At 44.1% G+C, this 13,026-nt stretch overlaps 1 protein-coding gene across 3 annotated transcripts in view; it reads right to left on the reverse strand.

Moving 5' to 3' along the window:
* Positions 1-13,026, reverse strand: part of LOC124556449 — a 219,397-nt gene that overhangs the window by 98,205 nt on the left and 108,166 nt on the right. For all 3 annotated transcript variants that reach the window (XM_047130399.1, XM_047130398.1, XM_047130400.1), the window contains one exon: positions 8,506-10,057. In XM_047130399.1, coding sequence (XP_046986355.1) covers positions 8,506-9,893 — 1,388 coding nt within the window. In that variant the 5' untranslated portion in view covers positions 9,894-10,057. The remainder of the gene's footprint in view (positions 1-8,505; positions 10,058-13,026) is intronic.

Raw genomic sequence — 13,026 nt, forward strand, 5'->3', positions numbered from 1 at the left:
TGAGCGCGGGACAGCAAGGTTAGCAGCGCGAACAATCGCGTCAGACACGTCACGTAGGACGTCATCAATACAACCCGACAAAGAGGGAGAAAACTCGACCTGTGCAGTATATAGAGGCCAATCGGCGCGGTGGAAAGACCAACGAGGTAACCTCTCCATCGGGGAGCGGGAAGGGAGCGTGATAATCAACGGGAAATGGTCACTATCACAAAGGTCGTCGTGTGGCGACCAGTGTAATGAAGGGAGGAGAGAGGGAGAAGAAAGAGAAAGATCAATGGCAGAAAAGGTACCATGACCAGCACTGAAATGAGTAGGGGAGCCATCATTAAGAAGGCACAGGTCGTGGTCTGCAATAAATTGGTCGATAAGAAGACCTCGTCTAGATGGAAAGGCACTGCCCCACAAAGGATGATGAGCATTAAAATCCCCAAGGAGGAGGAAGGGAGGAGGAAGTTGCTGAAGAAGGGTGGTTAAGGCAGCAGGTGTAAGAGTCCTGTCAGGAGGGAGATAAAGATTGCATACTGTGACTGCAGAGTCTAAGTGGACCCTAACAGCAACTGCTTCCAATGTAGTTTGGAGAGGAATCCACGTGCTAGCAATGTCTGTACGGACCAACGTACAAACGCCACCAGAAGCCCGCAAGGGTCCGACCCGATTTCGACAGAAAACACGGAACCCACGGAGGGTCGGTGAGTGAGCATCAGTAAAATGAGATTCCTGGAGAACCACACAAGCTGCTGAGTAGGACGAAAGAAGGGATTTCAATTCCGGAAGGTGACGATAGTAGCCATTACAATTCCATTGGAGAACCACAGAACGATGGTTTAAATGAGGGCTGAACACGCTAAATCCAGTCATACCGCCGGGTCCCCACCTGTCACCGACAAGGAGGGGGCGACATCCATAAACGACAGGTCAGAATCCGGTTGTGAAGCCGGGGAAGGGACCTCCGGTGACACCAGAGGCTCTTTGTCCCGGGACTTATGTTTCTTCTTCTTTTCAGGCTGAGATCGAGGAGGGCTGTGTGGCATAATGGAGCCAGCTGCAGCAAGATCAGGAACAGAAAGAGACCGGGCGACCTGGGGGCCGATAGACCGCGGCTCTCGCGGTCGCCGCGCTGCAGCAGACCTTTGACCTGGAAGGTGCCGGGAAGGGGCATCCCGGGAGAGGCGCCCTTGACCGGCAGACGCCGAAGGAGTGGGACACTTCTCCGGCTGGGGAGGGGGAGCGGCGCCCAGAGGAGAAAGTGTGGGAGCCGCAGGGGAGGGGGGAAGGAGAGGGGTCCGGGACGGGGGTAAGGAAGGGGGAGGAAGGGATGAAGATGTAACCAAGGCGTAACTAGATGTCATGGACACAGGGTGCAATCGTGCATATTTCTTACGGGCCTCTGTGTAGCTTAAACGATCAAGAGACTTATACTCCTGTATCTTTTTTTCTTTCTTATAGACTGGGCAATCTGCTGAACGTGGAGAATGACTACCATGACAATTTACACATACAGGAGGGGGAACACAGGGACTCCCCTCATGGAGTGGACGTCCACAGTCACCACAGAGAGGGTCCTGGGTACAGCGAGAAGACATGTGGCCAAAACGCAAGCACTTAAAACACCGCATAGGAGGTGGGATGTACGGCTTCACATCACAGCGATAGACCATAATCTTAACTTTCTCAGGAAGGGTATCCCCTTCAAAGGCCAGGATAAAGGCACCAGTATCAATACGATTATCTTTAGGACCCCTCTGAACACGCCGAACAAAGTGAACACCCCGCCGTCCGAGATTGTCCCGAAGTTCCTCATCAGTTTGAAGGATGAGGTCTCTGTGAAAAATCACACCTTGTACCATATTTAGAGACTGGTGAGGGGTAATGGACACGGGAATTGTGCCAAGATGGGTACAGGCACGAAGGGCCGCAGATTGGGCAGCCGAAGCAGTTTTTATCAGTAATGAACCCGACCGCATCTTGCTCAGGGAGTCCACTTCGCCGAACTTGTCTTCAATGTGTTCCACAAAGAATAAAGGTTTGACACTGGTGAAAGTATCTCCATCAGTCCTGGTGCAAACTAGATAACGGGGGAAAGGTTTTGCCCCTAGACGACGGGCCTGACCCTCCTCCCAGGGGGTAGCCACGGAAGGGAAGGCCGAAGGGGCAAGAGAAGCAGCACTTGAGGAATCAGTACCACGCAGAGAGACGGCCGCAGAAGAGCGGCCAGAGGTTTGGACCCTTATGCGTTTCATCTGCATAGCGTCCGCCCTGATACCACCCACTCCGATCAGGGGCTCTCCTCACGGGCGCCACCCAGCCACAGCAAGGGCCGTCTGGCACGGCGGCCATTGCCGGGAGTTCCGATGCTCCAGGATGACGAGTAACCACTCCAAGGCATGCATGAGGAGGTCACAGCTCAGGTATCAGAAGTGTGATCCCTGTGTGTTCAGGGGGCTCAACCAAAAGGGTACATAGCGACCCCACCACACGGGCTGGCTACCGTGCTGGCTATGCACCCTAGCATCAGACAACGACGTAGAAGAAAAGGTGGAATATACTAGGAGGGCACACGTCGGAGACACTAGGTAAGGTGCTCTTCCCCAAATGGCTCACACTACGGAAGAGAAATTTTGGAATGGAGGTCAAACCCCAGAGGGGGACCAAGGAATGCCAAAAGGAGGAGATGATTACGCAACAAAGCCAGAGTGTAAAACCAACAGAACCAGGAGGATAGCGGGGGCCAACATAAGCAAGGACACCAATAGAGGGAGAGGAGAGGGCGAGGGGAAAGGGGTATGGAGGGGAAAGGAGGGGAAGGGAAAGGAAATGCAGCCCGGGAGAGAAAGAAGGCTGCAATGGCTCGGGGCCCCGTGCTCGCCACGCACGTATCCACGAAAGAGTTGTGGACCCCCTGGGGGGTACTTTATCTGGACCACAATGAACTCCATCACCATTCACTAGGTGACCCAAGATTTTTACTTCTTTGGTGACAAAGAGGCATTTTTTCTGATTCAGACAGAGATCTTCAGTCCGAACACATTTCAACATGGTTGTGAGGAGGCTTAGATTCTTAAAGAAAAACAGCACCAAATAGCAAACACAAGATGTCCATTGAACATGTTGAAGCAAGTTGTTTATCACATGTTCTGTTCGAAGATGGCTGGCACATTACACAATCAAAATGGCATAACTTTAAACTCAGGGGTCATCAGGAGTTATGAAGGCAGTCTTCCCCCGATCAGCCTTTTCAGCCTCAACTTACCAGTAGCCAGTATGCATATCCGTAACTGAGAAATGCTTTGCTCGTTTCAAGCAGTGTAGGGTGTCATCAATGCACAGAATGGAAAACACCTCCTTGTTCCCTGATTTTGTAAAGTAGGAGGAAGTAAATGCAGAAACACCATGTGCCATTTTTCTTCTTCACATGGATCACAGCTGACGACCAAGGATATTCTCAAGATTGAATGGTGTCATCTTCCATCATCATCTCCACTTCCTACTGGATTATTTTTAGTTCAGCCAGTGACACCCTCTATGAGCACTGGCTAGTTGGTGGACAATCCCTAGGTTGATACAGTGTTTTGCCATGGGCTGCTTGGTCTGTCTTTTGTCCATTCATGATTTGAAAGCAAAAGTCATACCAGATCCTTATGACAGTTCAACAGCAGCAAAATACAATTCCTTGTCAATGACTTTAAGCTGCCCTACCTGGACTGCTTCAGCTGTCAGTATGCACATACCTTTAGGTACAAGTTGTGGCTACTCATGAAAATTAGTGTTACAAAGTTCTCCTTGACCACCTACAATGATTATGATCACTGCTGGCATATAGACTGACAACTGGAACATGTGTTTCTGATGACAGCGGGATAAAATCTCCAATGGTAAACAGCTGCCAAGAGCAATCTTTGTTATACGTGCTTCATGGAATAGCTAAGTCAGTATTCCACACCCTATGAGTGCTTTTGATACTTGCAAGAAGTCCCACCTGAGAATAACTTTTTTGACTACAGACTGTTAAAATGACAAATTCAAAAAGCTCCATTCTGTTATTGATAATTAGTCTTGCAATACGTGTTCCTGTTGGCTGGACATATTTCCCATTTGCAACCTTCAGCACAATTGCTTTTGTATCACCGAACACATTCCTTTTTCACTGGTGGTGATAAGCTTACGACATTACAGAAAAAGAACTTGATGACTGTCATCCATGGGGGATTTACACCTGAGGCAGCCTCACCTCCACAGATGGTCACCTCTTCCTGAAATCAATGGCTATGTGAACAACTGTTATCTACATGGCTACAGGGAACAGCAATAGCATTTTAGAAAGTGAGCTCATTCAGAGTACAGAGATAGCCTACATCCCACAGGTCAACTACAATTGTCTGCAGTTAACTGGCGCGAATAGGGCTATTGTGATGGTTGACGTCTTGTGGCATAATACTCACTAAACACTGATCTTCTTCCTCTGCAGTAGCATACATGTCGAAAGTGCTCACAGTGAAAACATACCAGTGTGTTGTTCTTCATCCTCCAAATGTCTGCTTTCTGTGGGGCATTGTACTTGGCAGAGAAGTTGGTTGCACACACGTTGGCCTGATGCTGCACTGTCTTTTTGACAGTTGTGACATACGTTCAAATTGGCCCAGTGTACTCTTCGTAACACATTCGACCAGATGTGGAGACTGATGCCAAAGATTGTAACACTTCTTACTCGACATTCTGCACGACCTCATGTTGTATGGGATCATCACTCATAACTACTATTCCTCTGGTGTACTCAGTCCAACATTTACAACTGCTATACACTGCTGTGCATCTTTTCTAACCATCTGACCTATGAAAGAGGAGAGCTCATGGTGGTCTTGCACAACAGCCTTTGAGATCACATTTGGCAGTCATTTAGTCACACTTTTTTGGCTACATTTCTTTGATTCACTGACACCACTTAATAAATTCTTCTATTGTGACAACTTTTCTCAGAACTTGGTAAGTCTTCTGCAATTACTTTCATCAGGTGTGAGACTTTGTTGGCTTCTGTCATATTCAAATTTATGATGGGGCATATGACCAAAAAATTCTGTATGTACAAGTGTGTAGTTTCCCCTTGATGATGGGCTCTGTTCTTAAATTGTTCTTTAGCCAAGCAGACTTGCTGCGGATTGCTATTACACATTTTCTACAGTTCAACTCGGAATTTGTTCCAGCTGTAGAGCTTCTCTTCATTGTTCTCAAACCACTGTTCGGGTGCGCCATTCAAGTAGAAATAATCTACAAAACACATGTCACCCCCTGTTGTATCTGGCCTTTCAGCCATTTTGTCAGGTCCAGACCAGTGGTTCTGCATAACACTGATTGATGCCCAATACGCAAGTGACTTACTGCTGTTTTCGAATATATTGATCTTAGGAAAGATGTACTACTTGCACGCAGTTCTTCACCACATAAGCGCGACTTATACTTTGCCTAATTGGTGTCAACGTGATGTAAATGTTTTGAAATAGCCAGCTTCCCCAGCAAACAATGTCGTGTTTAAACCATAATTAGACCCAAACATGAACACAGGGTCATCAATGAAGCACAACACACAGAACTAAAAGTACATTTGTTACTGACACCAATGTACAGCCATAAAAGAAATGAACTGAAAATCAATAAAAAATAAATTGCTGATGATTGGGTTTGAACCGGTGACCAGCAAAAGGCCAACCAGGTAATAGAGCAGAAGTGTGGCACCCTGCAACAGCACCACTGGCATGACGATGCTTCAAAAAACAAGGTGTCTACATATGAAAAGAAAAAAGCCACAGCTCTGAAGTTCATGTGACGTGTAAAGTGGGTTAATGATGTCACATTGGTGCCTAATTCCACACCAACTCTGCCAAATGCCACTGTGGATGTGTCATACATTGGGAAGGTTGTCACAGCCCCTCTTACCCACATTTCACTCCTCCTTTTGACATCTCTGCAGTGGAAGTCACAACATCCAGTGTTGTTGAAATCATGTGGTTTCCTGATTAGTGGACCAAGAAATACACTGCAGATACACTACTGCTCAGAACTGACACAAAAAGTCCTCAGGGAGTAGCATAAAGGGCATCAATGAAACCCTTTGTTTTGGGACATTAATTCCAACGTTTTACAGTCTAAAACGGCAGCTCACAGTGCGATGACCTCACAGTGCGATGACCTCACAGTGCGATGACCTCACAGTGCGATGACCAACACGAAGCCATTCTTGACCATCTTTGATACTGCTGATATCTTCCTAACACTTCAACCCTTCTCTAAGGACATCATGGGCTAGCAACCCCATTAAGCATGATCGCACCCCTTCGGAGTGACCATTTAAAACCATTTGACAAAATTTTACAATGATTCAAAGGGGCAAAGGTTCGTATCCTTTTTCTGCACTCCTGTTCCAACCCTCATGTGGCATGATCATGAAGGGTTGCGATATTGACATATGCATGAATAGAACAAGGCTTCTCTAAGAACCCCCAGTTTGGCAAAACCTTCAGTAGTATCTACCCATATTTTTTGAGAATTTTAAAAATTTGCCTTGAGAGAGAAAATTTGTGAAGTAGCTTGCAGGCAGAGAACAGCTTCACACACCTCTGATACAAGCTCCCTGTGTTGTGGTTCTGACCTCCATTGCAAGAGCGGTGAAATGTGGGTAAGAGGGGCTGTGATGACCTTCTCATTGCGTGACACATCCGCAGTAGCAATGGGCAGAACTGTGGTGAAATTTTGTGACAATGTGACATCATTAACCCACTTTACATGTCTCAAACTTCTGAGTTCTGGACTCTTTTTCACATGAGTACAAACCTTTCTGTCTGAAGCATCATCAAGCCTGAGGGTAAAGTCACAGGGCGCCATGCTTTTGTGCCATTACAGAGGTAGGTTGTAGGTACCTTTGAGATAAATTTCAAACTTATGCATCACAATGGGAAACAATTATGGGGTTATGAAAAAATTATCATTTTATTCTGTTGCACAGTATAGAAAGACAACAAAAATGTAACAAACTTGAAAACAATAGTATGGAGAGGGGAAAAGAAGTAGATGAAGATGAGACGGGACACATACTCCTGTGTGAAGAATTTTACAGAGCACTGAAAGACCTAAATTGAGACATGCTACACAGAGTAGACATTCCCACAGAGTTATTGAGATATACCACGATAAAATTATTCCACCTGGTATGCAAGAGGTAAGAGACAGGTGGAATACCCTCAGACTTCAACAAAATAATTCCAATGCCAAAGATGGCAGATGTTGACAGATATGAATATTACTAAACCATCAGTTTAATAAGTCATAGTTGCAAAATACTGAGATGAACTGTTTGCAGAAGAAAGGAAAGACTGTTAAAAGCTGATAATAGAGATCAGTCTGGGTCCAGAGAAATGGATGAACACATCCATTATCGTAGAAGATAGACTTAAGAGAGGGAAACCTCCATTTATTGATATAAGAGTGTTTATTGCATTTGTAGATTTATAGCCAGCTGTTGACAATGATGACTGGTATAGACTCTTTGAAATTCTGATGATAGCAGGGATAAAATACACAAAGCAAAAAGTTATCTAGAACTTTTTACAGGAACAAGGCTGCATTCGCAAGAGTAGAAAGACTTGAAAGAGAAATAGCAGTTGAACAAGGAATATTACAAGTTTGTAGTGTATCCCGCAATGTTATTTAAATTTTACACTGAGCAAGCAACAGAGGTAACCAAGGAGAAATTTGCAAATGGAATTACATTTCAGAGGGAAGAAATAAAAACTCTCTGAGAATTGAGAATTTTCAACAACATTGTAATTCTGATAGACTGTAAATTATATGGAAGATCAGCTGAACAGAATGGGTAGTGTTCTGAAAAGATTACTAGATGAACATCAACAACCGTACAAACAGGGTAATGTAATGCTATCAAATTAAATCAGTTAAGCTGAGGGAATTACATTAGGAGATGAGACACAAAAGAAGTAGATGAGCTTTGCTATTTAGGCAACAAAATAACATGTTTGCCGAAGAAGAAAGATATAAAATGCAGACTAGCAGTGTAAGAAAGCATTTGATGAATAGAAATTTGTTAGTACTAAATATAAATAAAAGTTTTAGAAAATCTCTTCTGCAGGTACTTGTCTGTGTACAATATTGCAAATTGGTGATAAAGGAAATTTGTGGCACACGTTGATTACAAAGAGATTAGCTCATAGCACATCCTGAGACATGAAAGAATCTTAAATTTGGTAATTTGGGGAGGGGGGGGATGCGGTGGGGGAGGTTTGTGGAGGAGGACCAATGTTTAACTATAGTAAGCAGATTCACATGGTTGCAGGTTGCAGTAATTATGTAGAGCTGAAGGGGCTTGCAAATTATAGACTAGCATGTGGAGAAACATCAAACCAGGCTTCAGGCTGAAATCAACAACAATACATAACTTTGCTGTAACAATTTCTATTTACCTGTAAAAATGTTACCATATTATTATTGCTTTGCACTTACCATTGGCTCGATGAACGAGATAGTTTTCTCTGAGATTGCTGCTGAGGAGGAACTCCATATGAACTCAGTGGTGGTCCTGCTTGAAAGAACCCGAATTCACGCCGCTTTGTTCGGTTTTCGGTGGAGAAGCAGCCTTCCACTTCCTGGACACCTGAAGAACGTTCATTATATCTTCCCCTTGGAGAGTTTCCATATGTGACAGTGTTACCAGCACCTTTGCTTTTCTCTCTATATTCTTTACTCTCTGGGTTAGTCTCTGAAATGGCTGTACGCATGTTTCCAGAGTAACAATAGTTGTAAGATTCATAGCTTCTTTCCAACATTAGTTGCCTTACTGTACCATTTTTGCACTGAGCAAGGACTTTCCGATACAGCTGTTGCAGCAGTGCACTAATGATGTAAGTATGTACTTGTAATGGTATTGTTTCCTCTTGGTGTGCAAGGTGCTGAACAACTTCATTTATTGGCACCATTACCACATCCACATCTTCCCATTCAGTCTGCGGGCAATTCTCTTGCTCAGGTGAGAGAGCCTGTTGCAATATTGGTGTTCGTGGTGAGTTGGGTTGTTCTGCTTTAGTCTGTGGATGTTTGTCTTGTTTGGGTGCTGTCCGTGCAGCAGTCTGCTGTGTTGCTTCTTTTTGTGATGAGCCATGTGTGTTCTTTGTTTTAGGACGTCTCCACCTTCTGAGTTCAGAGTGTGGAAAACCATGCTGCACAAACACTTCTACAGGGTTCCACATTGCTATTTCAGATTGAGACACACCTTGTCGTCTTGCCTGTGTGTGTGACACTGTCTGCTGTGTTGACCTAGTTTGAGTTGTATAAGACTGAACAGGTTTAGGCTGTGGGGTATTTGCCTTTGTAATCTGATGCTTTGGAGGATTTCGACGCACAGCTACAGTCTGTGTTGAACTACACTGAACCATTCTTGTTTGTGAATGATTCTGCTGTACCTTAGTAGTTTGTGCAAGTTTCCATTGCACAGATCTGTGTTGAGAATTCCTATTTGTCTCCCCAGTCTGTGAGGAACTCTGCTGCAGGGTTCCAAATTGAGTGCGACTCTGTTGCACTGTTTCCAGTTTTGAAGGATTCTGCTGTACAGCTTGCTGCACGCGTGGTGGAGCTCGCCTCATGTCATGGTCAGTTCTAGTTAACATAAGCAATGCATTAGCTGCTCTAAGCTCATCACCGCGACCTGACACTGCTAATCTTCTTCCAACAGTGGCTCCTTGTGATTCAGAACGTTTACGATCCACCAATGATAAACTAAAATCAGAATCATACGATTGTAACTCACATAAGTATAGATCATCAAGTGCACAAAGTATGGCATCAGCTGACTGAAGTGCAGCTTTATAATCAGGGTAACCACAAAACTTAGCCATGTCTCTGTTGCTCCCTGCTCTTTGTCAAAAACTTTGTGATAATTCTCAAAACAGGTGAGTATAACTGATTTACTTATTATTTAAGAAAGTTTCTGGTACTGTTATCTTCCAATTACTGAAGCACTCTTCCCCAAGTTCGCTTTCTTGGAGCTGCACAGTTTGTGCTGCAAAAGAAAGTAAGATAACATGAATATCATGACATTATACCTTTTGAATACATTGTATATGATAAAAAAAACTGCATATTTGTTCAAAGGAAATTGTTTCTACGTAAGTTCAGGACAGAAACCACAAATAAAAATCAACTACCTAAATTACAGATTCTGGGTGAAAACATTTTGAGTATGTTTAGAGTCTGAAAAAATGTTTCTACTATCACGTTATTTAAAGTGAAGACCTGGGGAGGTGGCATTATGTCAAGTTGATGCTCAAGAAAGACGGAGGGAGGCAGTAACAGTAAATCATACAGTATCCTTACAAATGAAACACTGCCACACCCTACACATCTGTACACACATGCCCTGCATAATACAATGAACACACACAGAATGTTAATTTTGCTTGACAATATTCCTTGCACACTATCACTCTGCCAGCATTTATTCACAGAATAATATGTATGAATCCACATTTCGTCTAAATAAATCACCAGCCACTTTAATTTCCATGCTCCAAATTTCCACAAAAATTAATGTAGTTTTCCTCTTTTAAAATTATGTTGTCTCATTTGTACATGGTAACTCTTTATTTTGCTATATTTTAAACACAAATTTCATCGAGAGAACAAGCAAGTGGACAACGAGGGATGGGAATGGGGATTGGAGCACAATGTAAATGGTTGAATGCAACCTGGGTCAGACACATGGCATGCTCTGGTGAATAGCCAAAGAAACAGTATTATTTAAGCCATCACAATGAGTGCTCAGCCTATTCTGTAATCCATGTTCCTGTTGTCCACTCACTGTGTTCAGTGCTACACACAACCTGTACTTGACTACATTTTACATGTTGCTCTATTAAGTACTATATTCCACAACTCGTGTCATTGCTGTAACAAATTTGGCGACGAGTGAGGGTTATGATTTCTCCGCATGTTAGTGTCAGTGCTAAGACGCCCAAAAAACATCTTACTGGAAGAAACATTCCAACGTATCATTTTCCAGCACAAAGCTTTCACAGTACAACAGCAGGCTCTCGCCACCGCTCTCAAAGTGACATTTGAGTGTTTGTGGCAGGTTACTTTCCCGTCAGTGCAACAATCACTCTTTCCAGCAAATGATGAATCTGCTGAAGTTAGGGATACCTACGAGACATGGTTACGCCAACCCTTCCAGGTTTTTTGTGTGGGTTATGCAAACCTGGGTAGGGCTTTCTTTCTTTCTTTCCTGGCTTTCGTCTCACATTTATCAGTTGTTGTGCCAACTTGCGACTTTGCAAGGACTGGCCAATTTATCATTTGATAAAATGAGCAAGCATCTCACAACCTATTACTGTGACAGAATGCATGCGTCATTGCGGTGTATGTAGAATTTTACCACTGCCAGAAACATCCAATCCAATCTTGCAAAGCCTCCGCTGCAGAATTACACAGGCTGAACCGCCATCATAAATTTGTCACTAGCACACAGTATGGGTCACGCTGATCACATGGCCCCAGATAGGGAAGTCTGGAACAAGGCATTTCACTGTGAGAATCTGATGCTTATGGATGTGCTCAATATAGCACAGTCCTTTGAAGTGTCATGGGCCACAGGCAAGCAGATTGCTGTGTGGTGAAAGGTATTTGAAGCCACTCAGTCAACCCCTGTTAGGCATGCTGCAAGTGTTCAGGATGATGGGGAAGCCATTGCAGCAGTATAACCTTAGGATCAGCATCGCATGGGGCAGTGTCAGTTATGAGCACAGCAGCAACAGGCCACGTCACAACAGCCCCCTTCCATCTTGCCTGTACTGCTTCATCCAACACAAGCATGCTGCATGTCCTAAGTGTTGGGCTGTTTGTAACAAATGTCAAAAGATAGGCCCATTGCATTGGTGTGTAACTGCTCTTCAAATGTGGTGGACGCAGTAACAGCGATGGACATAAACTGTATCTCTACAATGACTGTTTCCTTGACCAAATAGTTTATTGACTTGCATGTGTTTAATAAACTGCTAAAAATGCAAATGGACACAGGAGCTACAGTAAATGCACAAACATATGTGGACTTAGGCTCTCCTTCCCTTACAAAGGTTTCACGGAAGTTGGTCACCAACAATAAAGAGCAGATTCCAGTTCTAGCTCAGTTCTCTGCTCCTGTCTCTTACTAATCTGTTGTTCGCCATCTCATCTTCCTTGTAGTAGATAATTCCCACAAAATAGACCTGTTCGGGTTAGATGCGTTTAACATTTTTGGTTTGTCCATTGCTGATGAGGTAAATTTAGTGTCAGATCGACTTCCATATCAGCAACTGGAGTCCCCCTGTACTGACTTTCCATACGTTTTCCCTGGGGCTTGATTGTGCTGCTGGTTTTCAGTCCCACACTACCGTTAAAGAGTCAGCCAGCCCCCGTTTTTTTTTTTTTTCAGGCGCAGCATGTGCCTGTCGCGTTGTGCACCTCTGTCAAGGCCAAATTAGACCGTTTGATGTCACTTGATGCCATTCGGTCTATTTCTTCCAATGAATGGGCTACACCACTGGCCGACAGGTAAGCTTTGCCTTGCAGCGACTTCAGTGTCACCATCAACGCACAGTCCGTGATAGATACATACCCTTTGCCCCAACCTGACGAGTTGCTGCAAAATTATCAGGTGTCCACTACTTTTCCAAGATAAATTTGTCAGAAGCATGCCTCCGGCTCCCCTTCAATGAAGCCACTAGGCATCTTCTTGTTACCAATACACCTTTCATCCTACATCAATATCAACACTTACCTTTTGGCACCACTAGCACGCCCACAATTTTCCAGCATTTTTTAGAACAGGTGACAGCCTTTGTGCCCAGCTACATAAATTACCTCGACGATATCGTTCTTTTGGGTTCCTTCGCCAAAGACCACCTTAGAAATCTCTGATCACCATTCTGTTTTGCAGTCTGCAGGTCTCAAGGGCAATCTTGCCATATCTCAATTTTTTCAGCCATTAATTGAGTA

This window comes from Schistocerca americana, chromosome X (genome assembly GCF_021461395.2).
Source record: "Schistocerca americana isolate TAMUIC-IGC-003095 chromosome X, iqSchAmer2.1, whole genome shotgun sequence".
NCBI classification, from domain to species: domain Eukaryota; kingdom Metazoa; phylum Arthropoda; class Insecta; order Orthoptera; family Acrididae; genus Schistocerca; species Schistocerca americana.